This window comes from Marmota flaviventris, chromosome 5 (genome assembly GCF_047511675.1).
Source record: "Marmota flaviventris isolate mMarFla1 chromosome 5, mMarFla1.hap1, whole genome shotgun sequence".
Lineage (NCBI taxonomy): Eukaryota > Metazoa > Chordata > Mammalia > Rodentia > Sciuridae > Marmota > Marmota flaviventris.
This window is the reverse complement of record NC_092502.1, coordinates 53,056,965-53,084,725: the sequence shown is the minus strand read 5'-3', so window position 1 is coordinate 53,084,725 and position 27,761 is coordinate 53,056,965. Positions and strand designations below refer to the sequence as shown.

Here is a 27,761-nt window from a genome sequence, read left to right as displayed (position 1 = left end):
CTAAAAGACTTCCTAGAATTCTACATGTTAGAACAGGAATCTTGAAAAAAAGCTTATCATATATCAAGGAAGCATGTTCATACATGGTAATTGAAGAGAAAAAATAATTTGAATCATGATTTAAGCCCTAGATCTGCTTGCTTAATCTGTGAAATGAGGAGACTGAACTAGACTGTGTAAGAGTTTCCCTCCAGCAATACAGTGCTATAATTAATTCTTAGTAGATAACCCAATATACATTCCTTGAATAACTATGCTACAAAGTCTTAAACCTAACTTGTACATGACTTGAAACACCCTGGAATCCTTTACTCAGGATTCAGGATGGAAACAAACCAGTTGTTGGACATACTCTCCTATTTTTATAGGCATTGTCTAAACTTATGCTGTCCAATATTGTTATAGCCATGTGATAGCTGATCACTAAATGGGGCCAGATTGGAGATATGATAAAAGTGTAAAGCACATAAGAGACATTGAAGTCACAAAAAACAATATAAAATATCTCAATGACATTTAATATGTTGCATTACAGGTAAAATAATATTTTGAAGCTGCTGGGTTAAATAATAAAATTAATTGTTCCTTTAAAAAAACTTTGTCTATAAAAAAGCAATTATATGCAATTTGTTTATCTAAATTCTAAGGACCACATTCACAGATTACTGTAACTTTCCTTCAGGACTCTGATCACAAAGGTAGGTTAATTAATAACTACATATCTTCTGTAATCTTTTCTTCATGCTGTTTCCATGTTCAGGCAATTATCTACCTTATCACTTAAAACCATATCATTCAGTATAAGGGTTAGGAATAATTTTATACTGAATAAAGGTATTAGTATTTTTAAAAAATATTGTGAAGATGGTCATACAGATAGCATATAGATTTCTTCACTAGAGAATATGATATGAAAGTGTCTCCAAAGTTCCTAAGCCAGTGATTAGATTTTCCTTTCGGAGTATTATTTCTCTCACCAGTGACCCTCTTCCTTTGAAATAGGGTGACCTTGCTCAACCTGTCTGTAGTTAATGTTACCAAGTATCTGCTATCTCCCCCATTAATCACATGATTGCTTGCACAGGCAACCAGGTCAAAAACAAAACAATTAAAAAACAAACAAACAAACAAACAAAAAAAAACCTTGAAGTCTCCATTTAGCTTACTCACATTCTATGTATTTAAATCAGAAATATAGAAGTTTTCATAATTCCTTTAGATATTAAGTTTAATAAGTCTTTAGAGGAATATAAATTTCCTGCTCATCTGACTTACTTCCTTTTAAGTAAGCTGATTAGAGACAGACTTATTATACATTTAAAAACCATTTATGAAACACTTCAAATAACCTGTGAAATTACAAGATCCAGAAATAAAGAAAAAAAAGTTTAGAAAAAAAGTTTAAGGAATAGCAACAATGAAACAGGTACTTTGATTAATATAAATATATATAAATTAAGCTAAACAGTTGAAAATAATTCACTAAAAATGAAATCAAGAAAACATACTCTTAAATGTTAGAAATTGTATTTTCACATACATTTTATTCTGATTTTACCTTATAGAAAGTGATCTTTGATTAGAATTTTTTTTCTAATAGAATATTTATATTTAAGTGTGGTATTTTACTTTCTTTTTGGTGTTGCTGAGGCCTGAACCCAGGGCTTCCTATATGCTAGGCAAGTACTCTGCCACTGAACCACCTCCCCAGGTTGAAGTTTGATTTTTTTTTTTTTTTGGGGGGGGGGGGGTGGGCAGTACTGGGGATGGAATCCAGGGCCTGTGCATGCTGGTACTCTACTGCTTATACCCCAGCCCCTGAAGTTTGATATTTTAAACAGAATATTTAGAAAGGCACTAGAAGGAACAAGAATTTAATGCAATTGTTTATATAAATAAGAGGTTTAAATGATGTTCCCAAAGACATATTATTAAGTGACAGAAGAAACAAAATACCTATTGACCCCAGGTTCAGTTTGTTATAATATGCTGGTATAGTCCTTCTTTAACTTTCCATCTGACAAAGGGGTACTTTATCATGAATTACATTCCAGCCTTTATTTTTTAAACTTTGAGATGGGGGTCTCAGTAAGATGCCCAGGTTGGCCTTGAACTTGCAATCCTTCAGCCTCGGTATGCCAAACTGGGATTACATGCATACACCTCTTCATCTAACATCCCCAAAAGAACATTTCAAGCCTATATATTTATCTGGAATGAAAGCATTTTAGCAATATGAACAGGAGGCATGAAGACTGATGGGTGAAGTGCTAAAACAATTAAATCATGCTAAAATGTTGGTAGGTATCATTCAGAAGGTCACATAATTTACTTGAAATTTCTGACACACTCTTTTAGTTAATGTGGGTCAGAGGAATGAAGTCTGGATCTGTTACTTTATTCAAACTCAGCTTTCACCAAGACTAAAACTATTTACTATTTTATTTGGCGATATTAAATATTCTAATTAATGTGCCACAGCTGAATGAAAGATTTTTGGCTTGAATAACTAAGTTATTTCACATGCATAAAATATATTGTTGGAAGTAACATAACCATGGATATAATACTAGAAATATAATTATATGGATACAATTCCAGTGAAACTGTTCCTCAAAAGTCTATTTTCTACTCAATATTAATGAGGCAATGAGATAGTATCTGATATATACTACTATGAATTACCCAAAGGTATTTGTTTCCAGTAGAAGCAACAATAGAAAACTATACTGTTTCTGCTTCCATTTATTAAAAGAGTAAACATTATTTTGCATCTTCTGGGATTTTTTTTTCATGTTAAATTCATCAAGCCTTTATTATTAACTATGTGTCAGGTATTCTCTTGGGTTCTAAGAATATAAATGTAAATAACTATAGCTTTCTAATATTTCAAATAAAACACACACTGAGGATACCATGATTCATTAATTGTATCCAATAAACTACTTAAAGGAATTAAGTCCACATATTTTATTTCTGTGGAAGAGAGATGTGGTCAGTGAATTTAAGAAAAGGGGTGTTTTTAAAAATGATTTTAAAAAATGGAAATAACTGATCCTAGTCAGAACGTAAAATTTCCATCAGCATTAAGGATTGGAGAATAGTCATTTAAGTAGGATACAACAAGGACATGAAGGGTGCCAAAGACAAAGCAATATTTCGTTTTACTTCAAATTTCTTTATGGTATCCTTGGTTATTCATCATATCATTCTGTATTTAAACATGATACCATTCTTTGTCATTGTAACCAAAACCGAATTACTTTAAAATGCAAGAAAATGCAAAGAAAAAAAAATATCTAAAATTCTGAAGATAATAGAAGAGGAGCAAAATCCATGGGACTAGTATCAGAAGCTCATAAACACTTTTCCTAATTCTTAAATTGGGCACCTTAAGACAGGGATGGTTAAAATAAGCAAAGACAATTATTCTCTTTACCTAAAACAACTAAGAGATCATTGTTCTTTGATTTGTGATGTTCTCATAAGAAAATTTATAAGCTTCATTTAATCATTTAATAATAAAAGAGTTCAGCTTTTTCTGTCAATTAAAATATTTAAGGTATCACAGCATCAACTATACATATTTAGAAGAAAATACTTGTTTCTATCCAAAAGATCCCTAATATGTTTACATACCCAAATAATTTGTTACTAATACTTCACAAGGAATATCATTTTATTACTGTAATCACAAAATCATAATTTCTGTACAGGAATGTATAAGTGAACAATAACCAATGCATTGATAATTCACTTCATAAAGAGGGTAAGGTACTACAGAACATATTATAAAGAAAAAAATATTGTAAAATCTTCTGGCCTTGCAGTGCACTTTTTAGTGCAAGTATTTAAGACACAATAGTGTTCAATTCAGCAAAATATTGCAGAATGTCATGCCACAGTCCACTTAATTCAAAGAGGGTCAGGACATGCAGCTTGTAATAAAATGTCAGAGTGTATTTATATATATGTGTGTGTGTGTGTGTGTGTGTATGTCTGTATACACACACACATATATATATACATATATGTGTATATATGTAAAAAAACCACATGTAATTCATAAAATATATAGTGGTTTATTTAGATGGTTTTAAATGATTTCACTGTGGAATTCAGCATGACTGGAACAAACATCCAATGTCTTCTTAACAGGAATAATCTTATTGCTAGGCAATGGCTTTGGCTTCAGGTAGGAATGCTTCCCAGTATTTGATCAGCTGTGGATGATAATACAAGATAATCTCATTATCTCATCATTTTTATGCATACATCCAGTATAGCATTTAAAAAAATCTACATAAGTAACTAATAACATTTACAATGTCTGCCCCCCACCCCCTTATTTTTTTTGTGGTGCTGGGGATTGAAAGAACCCAGGGCCTTATGCATGCAAGGCAAGCATTCTACCAACTGAGCTATATTCCCAGTCCCAAGATGTTTTTTTTTTTTTTTTAAGTTGTCGATGGACCTTTACTTTATTTATGTATATGTGATGCTGATAACAGAATCCAGTGCCTCACACATACTAGTCAAGCACTCTACCACTGAGCCACAACCCCAGCCCTGTCTGGTTCCTTTTTAAAAACTGACACATAATTGTACATATTTGGGCTGGAGAAGCAACTTCAGTGGCAGAGTGCTTCCCTAGCATGTGCAAGGTCTTGGGTTCAATCCCTAGTATCACAAAAAGAAGGCGCGGGGGGTGGGGGACGCGGAAAACAGAAAACCACGTTGTGGGGAATGTCTGGTTTCTTTAAAGGATTAATTTCTTTACCTAAAGTCCATTAAAATAATTCATATATAAATTATTTAAAACATTAATAACTCCTAATTTCAGTTTAAAATTATATAAACAATGTAACTTTAAAAAATGTAGTACCTTAGAGTTTGATTTATGTAAAATGTATATAAAAATATATATTGTATATAAAAACATTTATATTGTATATAAAAATATATTGGTACAATATACTTAAAAATACTACCCTTAAATAATAAAATTATAATGACCTTTTCCAACAGAAAAGCAGTAACATCTCCTAATTCACTGGATATTTACATTTTTATATTATTGTTAACTAAAAGAGATAGGATAAAAGGATGAAGAAAATATTGAGCAATAAAGATAAAAAAAAAAAAGAGGACTAAAGTTATAAGTTTAAAACAAACCCTTTAAAAACAAGCTTGAGCTTACTTTCCTATTTTAAAAAATCTAAATGTAAGAACAACTTTTTAAAAACGTAAATATAATTTGAAGACATTTCACTGATTTAAAAAATATAATCATTATGTTTTATATAGATAAATTTCTAGATCCACATATTACTACTAGGGCTGGACATGGTAGTGCACACCTGTAATTCTAGTGACTTCGGATGTTGAGATAGAAGGATCACAAGTTCAAGGCCAGCCTCACCAATTTAGCAAGGCCTTTGGCAACTTAGTGAGACCCTGTCTCAAAAATAAAAAGGGCTAGGGATTTAGCTCAGTGGCAAAGCACTCTTGGGTAATTTCTGATAACAAAACAGAAAACAGAAAAACTACTGGAGAAAGAAATTCTTCTGTGTTTTTTTTTTTTTATATATATATATATTTTTAGTTGTAGGTGAGCACAATACCTTTATCTTATTTTTATGTGATGCTGAAGATTGAATCACGCATGCTAGGCAAGCGCTCCACCACTGAGCCACAACCCAGCCCTCAGAAATTCTTCTGTTTGACATTAACTTATGTTAAAATAAAATACACCAGACAATCTGCTATTTTACTTAATCCAACAACCCCAAACAAAATTAAAAAAACAAAACAATAAAAATTAAAACAAAAAACCCTAAAAAATTAATTAGCTTTGGTTTCTATTATAGAAAAGAACAATTTACTATGAGCATTTACTCACAACAGGTCTGATCAATAAAGAAATCGAACTAGGAAGACAGAGAAAGGGAAAGTTGTCCCTGAAGTTTCTTATGGCCTAATATTGGGAAGTTTAGCTCTGTCTATTGTTTAGTAAAGGCAAACAGGACCTGAGATACTTACAATTACTTTAGCATTTTTTCCTTTTATTGTCACTGACTTTCTGTTTCTTATAACTTTTTGAGCTTAAAAGCCTATTTCATTAATTGTCATCTTGAAAATGAAAAATATAATGAAAACAAATTATAGAAGTTATTTTTTAAAAAACGCTTACCTGTTGCTGTGTTTGCACTAAGGATTCTAAGTACTTGATGATAACAGTTTTAAAATCTTTCACTCGTTCTTTCTGTTAAATAAAGTACATTGCATGGAAAAAAAGTCCATTAGTAGAAAATTAAATTTAACCTTTCCATAAAACACAGCAAAATGTGACCATGTTCATAAACCATTATACATACCTCAAATCTTCCTACTTCTTTTCGAATTGTTTTAGAGATCTGTTCAAAATCTCTTTCCCCTTGTTGTACTTTTGCCTCCCACTAATAAAAACAAGCAAAGGAAAAAAAAAAATAAAAACAAAAGAATATTTCATTTTTTGCCTGGAAAAAACTCACAGAATTAACTACAATTTTGATGATTATCATTCACTGGAACTTTTAAAAAACATAATGTCTAAAAATTACACCGAGAAAGCTCAATATTGGCAAAAATCAATTTAGCATCAAAGTTGTATCTCACTTTCTAGTGGCAGAAACACGTGTCAATTATTTTCATTAACATTTCCCTGCTAAATTTATTCAAGAGTAGAATATTGCAATATGTAATGAACTATAATGTCCACAGCTTAGTAAGATATGAATTCAGGAAAGATTTTGAGTATAAAATTCACTACCAAATAAATTAGCAATGTTACAGTGTAATTTTCTCATTTTTTCCATCAATTATTTCAGAATATACTGACAATATATATTTCAAGAATACATGTTCATCACAATTTATATGCCATGAAAATACTTTTAAAATAGGAAAATCATGTAACATTTAAAAAACACTTTGTAATGGTAAAATGACTGGATTAAAATAAAAAAGTGGAATTATGGTCTACTAAAGACCCATTAATAAACATTAAATTCAGATGAAAACAACAGAATGTTGTGATTTGTGACCAATGGAACACATAAAATAAAGTAACTAAAAATTTAAGCAATGAAATGATATTTTCCCCACTATGTAACCAAAACACTGGTACATACTCTTCAAAAGAGCAGGTTCATTTATTTTTAGTAATATAAAGATTGTCCTACCTCTTCAATTTCCTTATTGAAGCATGGCAAAAAAAGTGTATAAATTATAATAAACTTATACAAATATATTAAAATACCATATATAATACATATATATGGGGGATAATGTTGCCTGTACAGCTAACTGTGGGATAGATCTATTTCTAAAGGCATTTTTGGACACAAAATAATCATCTGAAAGTTAATATTAACCATTTAAAAATATATATATAATTATTAATGTAAAGGTCAATTTCAAATTGTTTCTTTATATGCTTCTTTATTTCATAATCATGTGTAGGTAACAGAAGGGCTCTGGAGATTTTAATGATGATCACAATGTTAAAGTAATTCTAACACAGTTTATAAAAGTATGGAGAGATAGTTAAGTGCTGAATGGGTCAGAAAAAAATTTATGAAAAATTATGCATATATGAATGACATGAAAACTCTGAGTAAAGAAATAAGGCATTTAGCAATCACCTCTCGTATTTCATTTTTAGCTTGCTGTATTTTATCTGGTTTGTTAGCAACCATCATTTTTGCTTCAGTTTCACGTTTTTTGAGCAAAGTAATCTGAGCATCTTCCCATTTTTGCCAGCACTTCATTCGATGGTCAAATACACCCTATAAGCAAATGATACAATGGTATTAAGTAACACTGTAAAGTACTACCTTCATTACACTATAAGTACTATAATATTGAAAGCAATAAAGTCAAATATTTAGATACTATTCTAAAATACTTAGTGAAAATAAGCATGCTGATATGAAAGAATACTTTTCCTTATTCATTTGTTTTAAACAAAAAATTCACTGAATGAAAAATAAGGGCTCAGAATAAAAAAGCAAAACACAAAATCAATTTTACTAGCCTTCAAGGTTTTAAAGGTGATTTATAATAAAATTTCTTTTCTTATCTAACAGAATTTTATAAATTGAAAAAAATGTCTTTAGTAGGAAAATGCTGGTGTTATATCTACACTTGTAGTTTTCCTACTAAATATTATAAAACATAAATTTAAGCTGGGCACGGTGCCATACACCTGTAATCCTAGCAGCTTGGCAGGCTGAGAGAGGAGGACTGCAAGTTCAAAGCCAGCCTCAGCAACTCAGTGAGGCCCTAAGCAACTCAGCAAGACCCTGTCTCTAAATAAAATACAAAAAAGGGCTGAGGATGTGGCTCAATGGTTAAGTGCCCATGAGTTCAATCCCTGGTACCAAAAAACAAAACAAAACAGGTCAGAAATTTAAAAAATGAGAAAAACTCAGGAACAGGAAACTTAAGTAAAACAGGAAACTAAGTAAAAATATAGTAGAGGAGAATCCAGTAGCAACAAATACAAATGGATTAAAAGTAAGGTTTAGCCAGGTACATTAGCAAATGCCTGTAATCCCTTGGGAGGGTAAGGCAGTCCAAGTTTGAGGCTAGTCTGGGAAACTTAGTGAGATACCCTGTTAAAAAAAAAAAAAAAGTACAAAATAGGGTTGGGGGTATAGTTAGGTGGTTAAGTATCCCTGGGGTTCAAAATCTAGTATTGCAATGAATGAATGAACAACAGGGCTGGGAATGTAGCTCAGAGGCAAGCACCCTGATTCCAATTCCCAATACCTCAAAAGAAAAAAAAAAGTTTAACAAAATTAAGTGGGGTCAGTAATATGCAACATGAAAAAGCCAAAATCATACATTTGTCTATATATTTGGTCTGCAGAACTGAATGAAGTTGACAAAGAAACTCTTAAGAGTCAACCAAATCTATTGACTTGTTTCAAGGTATCTGGGAGAGCAAGAACAAGTGAATGGAGGAAATGAAGGAATAAGAGTAGTTAGAAATCTTATGAAAAAACTGATGGTGGGGTTGGGGATATAGTTCGGTGGCAGAGCACTTGCCAAGCCTGTACAAGGCTTTGGGTTTGATCCCCATCATGGCGGGGGGGGGCAATCAATAGGATGGGATCTACTAAGAATTTATTTTCTAGCTTGATGTTGAAGGTATATTATTTTAGTATTTTCTAATTGAACAAATGAAATAAACATCAGTAAATTAGGTGAAACAAAAGTTACTTTGATTATTAACAGTGAAAGAAACCTTTTTGTATGAAGAAACAGTAAAGTACCTTATTTACAGGTACTTAAGACCACTAAGAATTAACTTCATGGGGCTGGAGCTGTAGATCGGTGGTAGAGTGCTTGCTTACCACCTGTGAGGCCCTGGGTTTGATCCTCAGCACTACATAAAAATAAAAATAAAAATAAAATAAAGGCATTGTGTCCATCTACAACAAAAATTATTTGAAAAAAAAAATTTAACTTCGCTTTGGGCCAAACTTAATTTGAGAGAGCAAGAACAAGTGAATGGAGGAAACGAAGGAATAAGAGTAATATATCGAACATAAATAGTTTTTTAAAAGTTAATATAATTTAAAAGAAATAATCCCTGCCTTTCATTTCTTACAGAGATACATACACAAACACATGAACAATAAAAAAGTAATACTAAGATTTTAGGCCCAACTCTTATCTAGGGGAACAGAAACATATAAGCTCTTCATTTTATCTATCTATCTATCTATCTATCTATCTATCTATCTATCTATCTAATTTACGTAGGTAGGTTGGTAGGTAGGTGCGTATGTACATACGTACAGGGGATTGGACTTATGATAAGTCCTGGGGTAATTGATCCCGATTATGTAGGTGAAATAAAAATTATAGCTAGTTCTCCAAGAGGTATATCAGTAATTTCACCTGGAGATAGAATAGCACAGTTGTTAATAATACCCAGCCTACATAATAAATTTCCTAGTCATAGTGTAGAAAGAGGTTCCAGGGGATTAGGCTCCACAGGTGTAGATTGGGCTATGTTGTCTTTAAATTTAGATTCTCGCCCAATGCTAAAACTAAATATTCAAGGTCATGAGTTTAATGGACTACTGGACACAGGAGCTGACCTTAGCATCATATCTCGTCAAGAATGGCCAAAACATTGGCCATTATAACAAGCCACTCAAACGCTTCGAGGCCTAGGAGTGGCGACTAATCCCCATAGAAATTCTATGATATTAGATTGGAAGGATCCTGAAGGATGTGAAGGAACTATACAGCCATATGTATTGGATCATCTTCCTATACATTTATGGGGACGAGATGTCCTAGATCAATTAGGTTTGACGTTAACAAATAACATCAATCCTAATGAGCCCACTACTAGGGCTAGACAAGGCTTTAGGAAAGAAAAAAGATTAGGAAAACAAGGGCAAGGTATAGCAGCACCAATACAAATAGATCAAGGAACAGACAGACATGGGTTGGATTTTCAGAAAGGGCCACTGAGACAATCAAAATTACTTGGAAATCAGAAAGACCAGTGTGGGTTCCTCAGTGGCCCCTGACTAAAGAAAAGATACAAGTAGCCCATGATCTGGTGAAACAACAATTAGCGGAAGGATATATACAACCTTCCATATCTCCCCATAATACTCCCATTTTTGTCATCAAAAAGAAATCTGGTAAATGGAGATTATTGAAAGATTTAAGAGCCATTAATAATGAGATGGTTATTATGGGACCTGCTCAATCAGGGATTCCTCAATTGTCTGCTTTGCCAAAAACCTGGCATGTTTTAGCTATAGATATTAAAGATTGTTTTTTTTCAATTCCAATTCATCCCGAGGATAGTCCACGTTTTGCATTTACTATCCCTGCACTAAATCATGAAGGTCCTGATCAGAGATATGAATGGAAAGTACTCCCTCAAGGGATGGCTAACAGTCCAACTATGTGTCAAATATATGTTAACAAAGCAATCCAGCCACTTAGAAATCAAAATCCTGAACTACAAATATTTCACTATATGGATGATGTATTATTGGCACATAAAGATAAAAACATATTGCTGGAATGTTATGCCACACTTACAAACTTATTAAAAAATTATAATCTAGAGATAGCAATAGATAAAGTACAATTAAATTTTCCAATTAATTATTTAGGAGTTCTATTATCCTCAACCATGGTCCGTCCACCAAAAATTCAAATACGAGTAGATCAACTCAAATCACTTAACGACTTTCAAAAGTTATTGGGAGACATAAATTGGATAAGGCCTTATCTAGGTATACCAACAGGAGAGTTGGGACCTTTATTTGATATTCTAAAAGGTCCATCAGATCCAAATTCACCCCGCATGTTAACTCCTAAAGCAAGAAAGGCATTAAAAATTATTGAAACATATATGGAAAATATGCATTTGGATAGAATTGATATAAGTTTGCCTTTATTATTTATTGTACTACCAACAAAAAATATTCCTACAGGAGTATTTTGGCAAGAAGGTCCATTATTGTGGATACATTTATCTTATTCTCCTAACACTATTCTTACTAGGTATCCTGAGGCTGTAGGACAATTAATACTCAAAGGAATAAAAGCAGCGAAGGGAGTGTTTGGAATTTCTCCCAATAAAATTATTACTCCATATACTATGGATCAAATTGATGAGTTAGCTAATGAGTTAAATACTTGGGCAATAATCATGTGTAAATCTAATGTTTCATTTGATAATCATTTACCATCTAATCCTTTGTTGTCTTTTTGGTCTAAGCATCCTGTAGTTTTTCCTAAAATGACAAGAAAAACACCTATCATGAATGCTCCAAATATTTTCACTGATGGGTCAAATAATGGTACAGCAGCAGTAGTTACCCCTGATCAAACTTTTACATTTTTAGTACCCAAACAATCAGCTCAAAAGGTAGAGCTTAATGCAGTTTTACAAGCTTTTTTGATGTTTAAAGATTCTGTATTTAATTTATTTTCTGATAGTCAGTATGTAGTTAATGCTATAGTATCTCTTGAAGATGCTGGTAGGATTTCCCCTTCTTCTACTGTTTTCTCTTTGTTTTCCACTATACAAAGTCTAATCTGGGACAGAAAAGATCCATTCTTCATAGGACATATTAGGGCACATACAGGATTGCCTGGAGCCCTTAGTTTAGGCAATGATTTAGCAGATAAAACTACACATGACATACATATTTTCTCTACATTTGAAGAAGCTACAAATTTTCATAAAAGGTTTCATGTTAATGCTAATACTTTACAAAAGCGTTTTAAAATAACTAAGGAACAAGCCAGACATATAATAAAACAATGTCAAAATTGTGTGACATTTTTACCACAAGTTAATCTTGGAGTCAATCCTAGAGGACTGATACCTAACCATATTTGGCAGATGGACGTCACACACTTGCCAGAATTTGGAAAATTAAAATATTTACATGTTACAGTCTATACTTCTTCCGGATTTTTGATGGGCTCCCTTCATGCCGGAGAAAAAACTAAAGATGTTATAGCTCATTGCTTACAAAATTTTGCCACTGTGGGCGTTCCTAAACAGTTAAAAACCGATAATGGTCCTGGCTATACCTCTACCTCTTTTAAACAATTTTGCTCATCATTTGGTATTACTCATATAACAGGAATCCCATACAATCCACAGGGACAAGGCATAGTTGAAAGAGCCTGTCAAACTATTAAAACGTACTTATTAAAGCAAAAAGAGGGAATTGGAAGGGGGTATATATCCCCCAAAGATAAACTTAAAATAACGCTTTTTACTCTAAACTTCTAAAATTTGGATTCATCAGGACTTAGTGCTGCGGAAAGGCATATGTATCCAAAAAATGTACATAAGCCTAAAGTACTTTGGAAAGATATTCTAACAGGACAATGGAAAGGTCCTGACCCAGTGATTGTCTGGAGTCGGGGGTCTGTTTGTGTTTTTCCACAGGGAGAACAGCAGCCCATTTGGATTCCAGAGAGATTAACTAAAACAGTCTCTACAGATCGAAAAGAAGATGATTTGACTCAAATCCATAACAGCTGATATCCAGAACTCCAGCTTGGCCATTCTTACATCTGCGACAGTGATTAACCAGGATGCTTTTTTCAATAGCTATTTTATTATTGCATTTTTCCACATCATAAGGTTCTATTTTTATTTTTTGAGCTCATACAAACCTAGGTTAATGTTTTTCTGATCAGTTTTATTTTTTGACTGTGGAGTTTTTAAACACTGCAATGGAGATTTCACCCAGGTAAAGCTATAAGGCCTTTACTATTTTCTTATGTGTTGTACGTTTGTGTGCACTCTTGTGTTTTGTGTTGTATGTCTGTATGTGCGTATGTCCATATTTCTTATATGAGGAGCGCTCATGAAAAAATGGATCCGAATTATTATTATTTTTTTTATTCACGTGATTTAAATGGTTTAATTTAAATTAGGTAAACAGCTGTTAAGGATTGTTTTTAAAGGTGGTTAACAGATCTGTTTGTTTACTAATTTAAATTAGGTAAACAGCTGTTAAGGATTGTTTTTAAAGTAGGTTAACAGATCTGTTTGTTTACTTTCACCTTTCCTTTTCATTATATTTAATAATTCTTTTCAGGATAATGTCTCTTTAGCATCATTGCCAGAATTCCTATCTTCATCCCAGTGCCGGTGAAGACAAAGATAAAACCAAACTACAGCTTCTATGATAGCTATCACAGTAAACTGTACAAACTGATGCATCAATGAATATAACTCAACAAGTAATGCTCAATGAAGGAGTCAACTTACTTTGGGAGGAAATGGATTTTGGGAGGAAATGGACATATTGATAGATTCATCCGCTTTGAACTGCTTGCAGAACTTGCCTGGACTATGTAACTATCGTTTGGTGCAGCGAATTGTGGTAATGCTGGCATATCTTTGCTGATGGTGTCACCAGTGATGCAATTTTTCCCAAGGAGCCGTCAATTGGCTTGGTGTCGTGGCATTTCTGTATCCTCCTCCCTTCTGCTAGTGATGGTCTAAAATTTGGGGGCCAATGGCTGTATGCTGGACCGGTAGTCAGTGACGGGTATGATCCAATTGCAGTGGTATCAACCTAAGACAGGAGGCTGACGCCTAAAGGTCAGTTTTCTGATGACGGGTAAGAACCATATGTTGAATTGGACAACCTACCAGGCACGGTCCTTAAGCCACATTAACCTCAGTCCCCCACTGGCACCAAGGCCAAATTTGGGGGCCAACAGAGGTGAGGCAAAGAACCTCACCCCCCAACTGGTGCATAGACCTATCCACAAGTATGGCTGTATGCTGGACCGGTAGTCAGTGACGGGTATGATCCAATTGCAGTGGTATCAACCTAAGACAGGAGGCTGACGCCTAAAGGTCAGTTTTCCAATGACGGCTAAGAACCATATGTTGAATTGGACAACCTACCAGGCACGGTCCTTAAGCCACATTGCTTGTAGTTTAATTAATCAGAAGGGGGGAGATGCTGGGAGCCATTAGCCAAGTAGGTATGACAATTTCCTTGCCAGCGTACCCCATGTTGCTTAGTGGAAGGACTCGTGGAAATAGGAAGTTTTGCAGTGACATTGCATGTAGGTGACCTTGCTCAAGGACCAGGGCGGATCCGGGTTTAGGGTGTTCCCGGTTTAGGATAATCCGGGTTTAAGGTTATTCCTGCTGGGAATAGGGCGTATCCTGCTGCCTGAGTTCCCCTTGAGTTCTTAAGGGATTCAGACAGTATTTTTTGGGAGACAGAAGCCCAGTGGGGGTGGATTTGGGCAGAGAACGTGGATTTCCCCAGAACGTGATTGTAGACGGCTGGTGTGAGTTCGGGAATAAAGAGTTGCTGTTTGAATCTACAAGCTGTGTGGTGGCTCGTGATTGTGTGCCCAGCCAGACTGTGGCATTTGTGCCCAGCCAGACTGCGGCACAATACCCAACAAAGCTTGCAATAATAGTAACTAAAATATGTAATCCTAAATAGCAGAAGCCATGTACTTGCAAAAGAGGAGCTTTCTGAATTTTTTTTTTTTTTTTTGGGGGGGGAACTGGGGATTGAACTCAGCGGTACTTGACCACTGAGCCACATCCCCAGCCCTATTTTGTATTTTATTAGAGACAGGGTCTCACTGAGTTACTTAGCACCTTACCATTGCTAAGGCTGACTTTGAACTTGTGATCCTCCTGCCTCAGCCTCCCAAGCCACTGGGTTTACAAGTGTGCACCACCATGCCTGGATTTTTTTTTTTTTTTTTTTTAAAGGCAGTGTCTCACTAAGATGTTGAGGAGCTAACTAAGTTGTGAGGCTGGCCTCAAATCAGTGATCCTCCTACCTCAGCCTCCTGACTGAATGGGATCATGGGTATATATGACAACATCTGGCAGAAAAACACTTCTAGTTCATATTAATTTAAAAGCCTCTGGATCAAACAATTAAATAACTTATTTTCTTTTCCTTACTAGATAGTTCTGAACCTTTTATATATACTCTAAATCTCCTTAGCAGGGATGCTACTGTTTTCCAAACTTAGCTGACTGCAGTACTTCTTTTGGTGCCAGTGCTCTGTAAAATTTTGAAAACCACGAATATAATTAATTTTATGAAATGTAACATACGACTTACATAGTATGCTGAAAGCTATTTGAGAAAACAAAACAGGCAGGCCATCCCTGCCAAGGGTCTTTTCCCAGATTACCTCTTATCAGGCATTCCTCACAGACTGCCCTTTTTTTTTTTTTTTTTACCCATAGATTTTTTTGACCTACATACTCTTTTACAATCATTCTTCATGCTACTGGGAGGTGAGAGTTAGGGGTTCAGGAATGAGTGATCATCTGTAAACTGACTTGTATATCAAAAGTTGTCTACATATACAAGCAAAATTGCTAATTTATTCAAATCTAAGCAATCACCATTCTGATCTAAGAGCCTTCTAGTAGTAACTGTCAATGTTATCTTGAAAACAAAATCCTCAATGAGTTGGCAATATATCAATATTCTTATTGTAGATAAATTATTATTTAATCACAGACTTTAGCTGAACAAAATTTGCATTAAAAAACAAAGAACAAGCTGGGTGCGGTGGCACACGCCTATAATCCCAATGGCTCAGGAGGCTGAGGCAGGAGGATTGAGAATTCAAAGCCAGCCTCAGCAAAAGTGAAGCACTAAGCAACTTAGTGAGACCCTGTCTCTAAATAAAATACAAAATAGGGCTGGGGATGTGGCTCAGTGGTTGAGTACCTTGAGTTCCATCTCCAGTTACCATCCTACCCCCCCAAAATAACAAAGAACAAGGTCTTTGTACATTTTTAGAATGTTTGCATTCAAGGTAAAAGGTAAATACCTAGATCCCCCTGCCCCACACCCCAGCCCATGATACCATAACATTATTATGAAACATTATTTGCAATAAAATGAAAGACTGAATAATGTTCAATTTAAGTATCCAAATACTAAAGATATGTATACAATAGTACTTTGTTAAACTGGATTACTTTCCCAACTATTCATAAAGTTTATTATTCATATTTAAACATTATCATTAGGTAACATAATCTATGATCTAATGTAGACCCATCTCATCTATAGATACATGGTGACTACACATTTGAATAAACAGAAAGTCTGACTGCAATTTGAACCATGCTAAAAACCCCACAAAATATATTCACTTATTATATACTTTAATTTACTAATGATAATAGAGTCTAGTAGGTAGTTTTAGTTACTGCAGAATGATCAAGCAAATGCTAATAGTTAGTTGCAAACTTGTAAATATGAATATACAATAAATATATATAATTCTTTCTCTTATCTGACTTTCCTTAGATCTCTTAAAAATATTAACTCTGTTAAAAAAACTAAGTTACAAGAATACAAACAAAAATAAGTATTGGTGAGGATGTGGGGAAAAAGGCACACTTATACATTGCTGGTGGGACTGCAAATTGGTGCAACCAGTATGGAGATTCCTTGGAAAACTTGTAATGGAACCACCATCTGACCCAGCTATCCAACTCCTCGGTTTTTACACAAAAGACTTAAAAACAGCATACTACAGTGACGAAGCCACATCAGTGTTTAGAGCAGCACAATTCACAATACTAAATTGTGGGACCAACCTAGATGTCCTTTAGTAGATGAATGGATAAAGAAACTGTGGTACATATACACAATGGAATATTACTCAGCAATAAAAGAAAATAAAATCACGGCATTTGCAGGTAAATGGATGGATTTGGAGAATATTAGGCTAAGTGAAGTAAGCCAATCCCAAAAAACCAGATGCCAAACGTTTTCTCTGATATGAGGATACTGATCCATAATGGGGGGGGGGGGGGGCGGCACGGGGGCATTGGAGGAATGGAGGAACTTTAGATAGGGCAAAGGGGAGGGAGGGTAAGGGAGTGGGCATGGGGGTAAGAAACACAGTGGAATGAGATGGACATCATTACCCAAAGTACATATATGAAGACATGAATGGTGTGACTTTATTTTGTGTACAAGCAGAGACATGAAAAATTGTCCTCTATATGTATACTATGAATTGAAATGTATTTTGTCATGTATAACAAATTAGAATAAATAAAATAAATAAACTGAGTTACAAAACAGTTTAAAGTCTTTTTCTATATAGTATTATTTAGAATTTACATACTTACATACATGCCTAATTGGAAACCACATTCTTTTTAAAGCAAACTATACTGAAGCAAATGCAAGAAAGATTGCAAAACAGGGCTTACTTTCACTGCAGCAATAAGACGAATGTAGTCGCTAAGTAGTTCCGAAAACATGTAAAAGTCAGCAAAAGCTTGTTCTTGATGTAACTGGTCTATCTTCTCCTCAACCTCTGCAAGCTGAGAAAGAGCTCTAGATAAAGCAGTATGATCCTCAGAATTACCTAACATGGCAGCACTTTTAGCAAAGGCAGCTGTGTTGGCTGAAAGTTCTGAAATAAAAAAAGGGCTTACTTTAAGCATTTGTCAGTAAAATTATAAAATATTGTATTGATTTTCTACATTCTCTCCAAATTTTATGTATTGATGAACTGGCTGAATAATATTTTAAATTAATTAACAGAAATAGTTACTAAAATGCCTTAAGCAATAGTGTAAAATGCTCACAAAGCTACTGAAAATTAATAATCACTGCTGGCGCTGGGAATGTAGCTAAGTATTAGAGTGCTTGCTTAATATGTACAAGGCCATGGATTTGATTCCCAGTACTGCAAAAAAGAAAAAGAAACAAAGAAAACAAAAGAAGAATTATTGCTTATGTTTTCAGGTTATATACCATATTTAAATAAATAAAACATAACAATCTTTCTTCCTTTTCTCCCCCAAACACTCATTCTTTGTCCATTCCTAAAAAACATAAGAAATGCATTTTTAATAAGTGAAGCATTAAGGTTATGATTGATTTATATACTACATTCTTTGGCCTTTAAACATTTGTCACTGAAAATAATGTCTGCAATTTTTAATGAGAATATTATTTAGCTAACCAAAGAAAAATAAGGTAGAATTGTAGATACAATTCATGTCCACCTTAGTCTTTTTTTCTTTCTTGTGCAATAATTTTCCGTAAAATAGAATTTCTAAAAAAGATTTTTTGCATGACCATTTTTTGGATATTTCAATTAAAAAAAATTTACAGGATGGATGCTACCAACAACTAGCAATTACATTGCCTGAAAATTGTTGTTACTCTACATTGTACAGAATCTAAAAGAACCTTCATAGCCCATTCCCTAAAACATGTGTAATACAAATGACAAAGTTGTGACAAAATACTTTCAATAATAAATGTATTAGTAGGTTTCTGTTAATTATCTTAACAAAATGTATTACTAGTAATGTCACATACTAAATTACTTATTAAATATTTTGGAAAACTGATAAAGCCTCGATGTCTTTAAAATTAACATATCCCCATACCACCAAAAAAAACCCACTTCATTGTGGATTAAAAACTTACAACTCAAAATTTATGGGAAGTTTTATGCCCCATGCCAGCCAAAGAAACACAAACAAAAACAAAAACCTCATATTTTTAAATACTTTAGTTTGAAAACGAAGAAAATACTTCAAAATGTTTTCCAGAAAATAGAGGCAGAAAATAAATACTTTCATGAAAATTTTCAAATACCAATTTTGGAATCTCTCATGTTTTAAATATAATTAAAGTTACCAATGAGACAACTTCATCTGTTAAACTGTAAATACATCAACAAGGAATTAATAAAATGAATAATAGTTTTCATCCAAAATTCAAATACACTTTTATATAAGCTTCTATACCTAAACCAGAAGTTAGATAAAAATAAAACAAAATTTTTAGTAATGAAATTAAAACAGAAGGCACTCTTAAACTATTATTTCTCTCTTCCTTAATAACTTCAGAATATGCATTTTTAGTAAAACTTAAATAAAATATTTTCATTAGTTTTATGATGGTAAACATACAAGCAACAAAGTAAACAAACCTTTTCTATGACAGACCAAGGCTTCCACACTGGCATGAAGTTTCCTAAGTTGCTGGTCTAGATTCTCAAATTGCTGTTGCTTTTCTTCAAACCACTAAGAAAAAAAATGAAAAATGGGGTTAATTTAGGAAGAACAAACCACTGTAAATTAGGTTACCAATACCAAGCTACATTCCTTGTTTTAAAGCAACAAATTAACCGTGTATAACCATGGTGGGTCATCTGATGTGGCTGAGAACTAAACTCAATAAACAAATTAATATCCTATTTTTTACTTGTACAGCTTTAAAATGCAATTGTTGGGCTCATTAATTCATCTCATTATTCAAGTCGAAAAATCAGCTCTTACTGCATCCGATTCATTCATCTTGATTGTCATTTTGTTGACAGCGTCGGCAGCCTTGTTCACCATCCTCAATATTCCTGCTCCACTCAGAGCCTGAGTATTAACTGCTCTAGGCAGCTGGAATTGAATGACAAATAAGGGCAAACAAACCGGTTAAAAGCCTAGAGGTTTAACTGGGCACAAAAGGGATCCCTCCCTTCCTAAAATAAAAAAAAAAAAAAAGAAAAGAAAAGAAAAAAAAGAGGCTGTATTTTCTTCACTCTCATACATTTAAATAGTGAGATCTAATTTCTCAAATACACTACTTGTACATTCTCAAAGGAAAACTTAAAAAATAGACTTTCCATTTGCTTTTCTTCTGTACGTTTACATTTAGATGGAACAAACACCATTTGTCAAAATATATTAAGAAATTGCCAAGTATCCTAACACTGGCCACCTGTTTGCTAGCAGAAATAAACTGTTTATAAGAAAAGAAGAAAGTCTTGAGAAAAATCTCCTTATGTTCAGTTAGGATCATGTGGTTTTGAGTTTTTAAAAAATTCTGAGACAATTCCTTAAAAAAAAAACCTCAAGCACTAACAATTAAAATTCTTAACTGTTATTAAAAGCCCAAAATGTACCAAACATCTCAAAATATAAAGAGTAGCATGGTTATAGTTCAGGCTTTTTCAAACTACATATTTGCATTTTGAAACCTTAATAAAGATATTAGAATGCAGACACATATTCAACTTTGTCTAAAAATGAAGTCTGAATAAATTTATTTCAACAAGATACCTAACTAACAACTTAGGGCATTTGAAGTTAGTTTATAAATCATTTTGTTCAACTTGGTTTTAAATTTTCAAGAAAGGGACTGATCATCCTATAAATATCAACTTTAAAGAAACTATTTTGCTAGTAATTTAGTTAAGTAATTAATTCATTAGGTGAAAAAAACCCACTGCCTTATTTCATCTATTAATCCAATTATATACTGATTATTATTATATAAATTATAATGATAAATACAAATGAGAAACTTCATATACAAAAATTTAAAGTAGAAAAAAATACCTCTGAACTTTCCAAGAACTGCCTTAAATCAGGATCCTGTAGTAAAGTTGGATGTTTTACTGTTCTTTGAAGATACCTAGATTTAAGAATAAAATTTCTCCCTTTATTAGTATTTTAAATTGTATTTCAACAAAATAAAAATTTTAAAATGCAGTAAAAAGGTGTCCTCAGTCTGCCCCTTATTAGTCTACTCTCACTATAATTAATTAGAATTTTATAACATTCTACTAATTAAAAAGCTTTTTGTTAATCTTTTAAAAATTGATATAATACCTTTTTCATAATTAAGTAAGAAATGGCAGAGGGTAAGGATAAAAGTGGGAAGTGGTTAAATCATTTATCAAACTTCTTACTATAAAGTATTAGAATTTAAAGGGTTATATGAGTTTAATAATTTCATATTTAGATACAGTTAATATTGTTTCCAGTTACAATTTTAGAGTCCTAAGATACATATTTCTATATTTTACATATATGAGACACACACACATTTTTTTAAAACTTAACAAGAGTAATTGCTATCATTACCAAAATTCAAAACATTCTACCAATGTTTTGCTTGTTAACAGATTTAAATTACACAATCAACTCTGGCACACAACTAAAGTTTCTTCAATAATTGTATTTTTAAGTTTTTGATACTTCTGTAAATATGATATATAAATTAGAAGTGAAAAAGCAATAGAGAAACATTATTATCAAAATCACTGTTAGCTCTGGGTGCAGTAACACATACCTATAATTCTTGTTTAGTCTCTTTCTCCACAGCCAAACTCTATACAATAATCGTAACTATTTTATCAATGTTTAAATGTTAATCTGTCTTTACACATTTATGTAAATCATATACTATATTAAGCTTCATTATAAATTAGTAGTTCACAGAAGAAGTTATTATGCTAGAAACAGATCATTTAGTAGATATGTGGTTTAAAAAAATTTTATTGCTTATATAATAGAGCCAAAAGAAAAATGCAGTGAGAACATTAACTTTAAAGTTTAAAATAAGTTGGTATAATCCCACTAGAATTTGATTTATAATTTTAATAATAAAATTCCCCCAACTCTATTAAAGAAATTATTGTAATTGTTTGTACTATGTATTACCTAAAGGCAGTTTGCATAAGTTGTTCAGTTTAGTGCTGGCAAATAACAGGCAATAACATATTTGTAAAATGAACAAGCAGAAAGGAAGACAAAACATCTGATAATTAATCTTTAAGAACACTTCAACATTTCACCCTAAATGAAAATATCTAATACTACCTATATTCTGAAACAGTTTTCCAAAGTGATTACTAGTCCCATGAAATACTCCATCAAAAAGATTAATTCTAAAAATGTTTGAAATATAATACATACATACACCTTTCTTTAAGATTCATATTGACTGGTATCAAGCTGGTGCTCTAAGTCCAATAGGAAATAAACCTGGTATAACTGTTAAATCCTGTGTTAATAAAACTCTGTTGACTATAGATCCCATTTTTCATCCTACCACTTATTAGCTTTCTGAGGAATCAGTTTTGGAAAATTATATTCTAGAAAATAACAGTAAAATTTTTCCTTCTTTTTTAAGGAAAGAGCAACTAACTAAAAATATATGTATAGCTTATATCATGTTATAATTGAGAACAGAAGTGTAAACTGGATTTTAAAACAATGAGCATTTATACATATACACCAATTCAGAAATAATATCAGAGAAAGCTATAAATATAAAAATATAAAAAAAGGATGAAGAGAAGCCTTGAGTTCAATCCCTAGCATTCCCCTCCCCAAAACCAAAACCAAAAAACAGAATGAAAAGAAAAGAAAAAAAAAAAAAAAGAAGAGAAGTGCTAATGATGAAAATAGAAAGGCAGAAAGAGTTTGGGTCTTGAATGACATTCATTTGTTCATTCGACAAATATTTACAGAGCACTTACTATATGTTAGGTATTGTTCTGGGTACCTGCAATACATCATTCAACAAGACACACTGAGATGTTTTCCCCAGTGGAGCTTAAGAGTTTAGAAAAAGACAAACTATAAATATAACAAACATAAATTATGTAGGATTTGAAAAGGTAACAAGTGCTATAAAAAAGAAAGGGTAAAACAGGGTACACAGAACCAAAGGTGTAAGACATGGTGGTTGCAATTTAAATAGGTCAGAATGAAGCTGAAGATCAGAACAGACTTCAAGGAGACATTTACAACTGAAGAAGGGATGGGAGTCAGCATGCAGATGCCTAAAGAACAAAAGCATTCTAGGCAGAGTGAGTACAAAGACTTGAAGTAGGAAAATCCCTGGAGTGCAAAAAGATCAGTGTGGCCCAGAGCACAGTGAGTGATCAAGGAAAATATGAGCTCAAATAGATAACAGAGTGGGAAATACAGGTCAGGAAAACTTGGGAGTCTGTTATAAGGACTTTGACTTATATTGATTGAAATCAGATATTAATATGATCTGATTTATGTTGTTAAAGGATTATGCTAGCTGCTATATTTGGAAAAAAAAAGAAAAGAAAAGAAAAAAAAAAAGTAGAACTGCCAAAGATGAAAGTGACGAGACCATTTAGGAAACTACTGTATTTAATTAAGACCTTTGGACCAGCAGTCACTAGACTGATGAGAAATGGTTATGTTCCAGATATCAGATAGAAGCACTAGCATTCCCTGATGAATTAGATAATTCTGAACAGCTTCCTATCTTCAAATTTCTTAATATGAAAGAGTTGATTAATTAATCTATACTAACTTCTTAGACCTTGCCAATTGAGTTTTTAGGTTCTTGAGACAAACACAATTCTGATTCATTTACACTTTAAAGTTAAGAAAGGTTATATTTAAGTAACTTGCCCAAGATCACAGAGTGTAGGACAGTATAGACTTGAATTACAAAATGAATTATAAATCTTGTATGCTATTATTATGTTCCTCCAAATTTCTAAGCATATATTTGCCAAAGTGTATTCTTACCTAAAAATAAATTCACTATATGTTAAGATAAGGTACAAAGTACTCTTAAGAAAATCAAGCAAGCTATCTTAGGTATACTTTTAATAAAATAGTCTCTGCTTACTTTATTGAATATGGCATAGAGTGGTACTTGGCTATTTCACTCTTCCTAACTTGTAATACCAGATGTTTACTTTTTCATTAAAAATAGTCATCTGGATTCTCTAAATTAAATAAATAAAGTGAAACACAAAAAAATACTTCCCTGATTACTAGAGGCCTGCTCTAATGTTTAAAAAATTTTAAATGTCACATGAAAATCACTTTTATAAGTCAGATATATAAAAGGGTAAAAAAATGCAGTTTTAAAATCTTGTACACATTATAAAACTGTGTTCAAGAAGTGAATAAAACTGGTTATGACAGAAGAAATGGGATTAGGGTAAAGCTAAAGAAATGAATTCCTTTGCTTCTGTATGTTTATGCTTATATTTTCTGTAGTCATTTTTTTCTAGAGGAACAACTTTTCCTTATATGTTATACTAAGTGTTTTATACTACATGGAGTATATACATGGAATGTTTTATACTACATAGAGGTATGCTAAGTACTATATAATGCCATCAAGTTAGAAGAAAGTAGAATGTAGAAATAAATTATATGTCCTTGGTACAATAAATCTTCATTAAGTTTCTTATCAAGCATGCCATCTGAAATATTTCAAATTTACTCATAGAAAAATAAGACTTGAAAGGTTTCTCAAAGGGTCATGGTTACACTTTCAGGAAGGACTAAGTGAAATCAAGGCAGAACACTATGTACCTTTATTCTTAAAAATATTCTGTCTGTATCCCCTACCTACAATACAATCAATTCTAATGGCCAACCTAAACTTCTGCAATTTCAATTTTCAGGGGAATTGCTGATTTCATAAATACAATTCTACTTTCTAGTATTCTCTAGCATAAGATTTTAAAATTGCATATTCTTTAGTTTTTCTTACTGCATGCTGTTTAAACCTGACTTTTCTGTGGCATTTTTTAAAAATGTGAACAATTTATTACTAAACACCAGAAATAAGTTGCCTTGAAAATAGTTTAAAAAAATAATTTGTACCCTGGGGTGGGGGGTGGGGGTTGTGGTGTATGTGTGTGTATCCTTAAAGCCTGTCCTACCTACCCCAATACTGATTTTAAGCTAAAAGGGAAGTAATTACCATGATAGGTTCTGAAAAGTCAAGGATAGTTTCAAATTTGTTTTCTCATTTTTAGCATAGCATGGAAGGAAAAAAAATACACAAAAGTAAGGGGAACACATTGCAATTTTCATTGTTCTGAATAATGTTCATTCCATATATGGTATAACTTCCTAAGAATCTAAATACCAAAGTGGGATTATTTTTACCCAAACCTTTTTTTTTTTTTTTTCCTGTAGTGTTGTGGATTTAAACCAGGGCCTCACCCATGCTAGGCAAGAACTCTATTACTGAGTTACATCCTCAGCCCTATCCAAACATTTTATCAACTCTTTATCCCCAATCACAACTACCATGTTTTCCTTTAAAAGTCTAGAAGTTTCTTAGTGCCTTGGTATCTACATCTATGATATAATTCTATCCTTTTTTTTTAATACAGTATTTATTTGTCTTCCCTCTGTCAAACCCTGAGCCAACCACTTTCCCCATATTGCCTGAGGTAGTATAGGAAAAGGGACATACAGGGCAGACAAGACATGGGAGAAAGAATTCGAGGCGGAGACTGCTCCTTCACATGGCGAAGAGGATGAGAAGGGCCACCATCAGGCAAAAGAGCCCCATGGCCTCTGAGAGGGCAAAGCCCAGAATGGCGTAGGAGAAGAGCTGTTGCTTCAGAGAAGGGTTCCTGGCATAACCAATGATAAGGCTTCCAAATACAGTCCCAATCCCAGCCCCAGAGCCAGCCACCCCAACTGTGGAAGCCCCAGCCCCAATGAACTTGGCTGCTGTGTCAATGTCCCTTGAAATGGTGCTGGTTTGGAAGCGGCGGTGAGGGATAAGTGAGGTCAGGGGACAAGGGACTGCCAAGCTGCTGAAGCTCTCATATGTCAGTGTATCTGGTCGGTTCAGAACCATTGCAGACAGTGGTCGGCTCAGCAGATGAGAGGTGCTCCTGACCAAGGAGTGGGTGGAGAGGAACCTGGAGCAGGCATACATTTTCAGGGGGTGAGGGGCCGTGGCAAGAAAGCTGCTCCCAGTGCAGAGAAGACAGAGAGGGGCTAATTCTATCCTCATTTAATTCATATATTTATATTCCTGCTTATAGCATATGAAGCAAAACAGATGTTATTTTGTTAGACTATTCATGAGGATTAATAGAATCACAACAAATATATTATTGTACTGCTAAAAGAAGCAATTTTGAAAAGTTTAAAGTACTCTTAAGAGCCATCAAGTGGTAGTTAAAAAAAATAAGCATTAAAATACAGTTGTATCATAAGTAATAAATTAGACTTATGAGAGTAATAAAGTATTACTATCTAGAATTACCTTTCAAGAGCTGCTCTCCGTTTTTCTACAAACTCTGTGGATGATGAATCTTCTTTACCTACTTTAACCTTGGTCATACCTTTGAAGAAGTTGAGAGTTGAGATGATTTTATTGTGAAAAAGTCTTTTATGACCATTTATTCACAATTTAAAATATACTTTGAATTTGAACTTAACAAAAAAAGCTTCTAAGTTGGTAACTGCTATGTTACTTAAAAAGCAAAACATTTTGAAAAATTAAATCTCATGATATGCTAACATTTCTACTTGGTAAATAAATAATTAGGACACGAGAGAACAGATAAAACAGAAAATGAGCTATTTGTAGTTTCTTGACCCGTACTGATTATTTATACAAAAACTTACATCAAAAAATTCTTTATCTGCAATATTTTACACTCCTGGTAAATTCAAAAGTTTTTACATTATAATGTGCATTATGGAATCTTTAAGGCAGTTAATTATGAGCAATAAATAAGGCTCTTACTTTCAGGATGACGTAAATAAAGATAAACATAACCCATGAATTTACTAAATTTTCCCCTGATTCAGATTCAAAGAGCATGTTCTTGTTTATTTATCAAAACTTTGTTTTTAGGCAGGGTCTCACTGATATTGCTCAGGCTGACCTTGGACTCCTAAAGCTCAAGTGATTCTCCTACCTTAGCCTCTCAAATAGCTGGGACTATAGGCATATGCCATCACAACCAGCACATAACAGGTTTCCTAACAGTTGAAAGAATAAGCACATTCACAGAGACATTTAGAACACATCAAATTTTGAAAATAAAAATCAGGTTAATTGGGCTTGGGGTGTAGCTAACTGGCAGAGCATGTACTTAGCATGTGGAGGCACTGGGTTCAATTCCCAGCACCAAAAGAAAACAAAAAAACCAAAAATGTTAATTATTTCTATATTGTCAACTTTAATGTTAATATATTAGGCTGCAGATCCCCCACCATTCTTTTTCCTTTCAAACATGTTTTCTGAAGAAATGAAGTAATGATACAAGCTGTAACATGGAAGAATCATGAAAAAACAATAGTAAATAGATGAAGCCCATCACCAAGAACCATATATTGCATGATTCCCTTTATATAAAAAATCCTGAACAGGCAAATCCGCAGAGAAGGACAGTACATTAGCATCTTTAAAAACATTATAAAAAACTATGCAATTCTTATTCAGGTTGATATATTTGGTGAATAATTAACATATACCACCATTAATATTTTGTTTCTAAAAATCTCATTAAAATATAAAGGTTTGAAAAAGAAAACTCAGACAATTGAAATTATGGACCTTGTCTACTGCATATGGGATGTTAATTATTTCAGATATTTTATTTACTCA

The 27,761-nt window shown here is 33.1% G+C and overlaps 1 protein-coding gene and 1 pseudogene across 1 annotated transcript in view; both read right to left on the bottom strand.

The window, feature by feature from the left end:
- Window positions 1-4,062: 4,062 nt before the first annotated feature.
- Snx2 (sorting nexin 2) overlaps window positions 4,063-27,761 on the bottom strand; it is a 73,220-nt gene continuing 49,521 nt past the window's right edge. Inside the window, exons 7-15 of the mRNA XM_027949289.2 lie at window positions 26,409-26,487; window positions 20,942-21,017; window positions 19,886-19,999; window positions 19,537-19,630; window positions 17,795-18,000; window positions 7,686-7,829; window positions 6,378-6,458; window positions 6,194-6,265; window positions 4,063-4,223 (exon numbers count right to left, since the gene is read on the bottom strand). Of these exons, the coding sequence (XP_027805090.1) occupies window positions 4,173-4,223; window positions 6,194-6,265; window positions 6,378-6,458; window positions 7,686-7,829; window positions 17,795-18,000; window positions 19,537-19,630; window positions 19,886-19,999; window positions 20,942-21,017; window positions 26,409-26,487 (917 nt within the window). The 3' untranslated portion in view covers window positions 4,063-4,172. The remainder of the gene's footprint in view (window positions 4,224-6,193; window positions 6,266-6,377; window positions 6,459-7,685; window positions 7,830-17,794; window positions 18,001-19,536; window positions 19,631-19,885; window positions 20,000-20,941; window positions 21,018-26,408; window positions 26,488-27,761) is intronic.
- On the bottom strand, window positions 25,573-26,154 carry LOC114103555 (ATP synthase F(0) complex subunit C2, mitochondrial pseudogene; annotated as a pseudogene).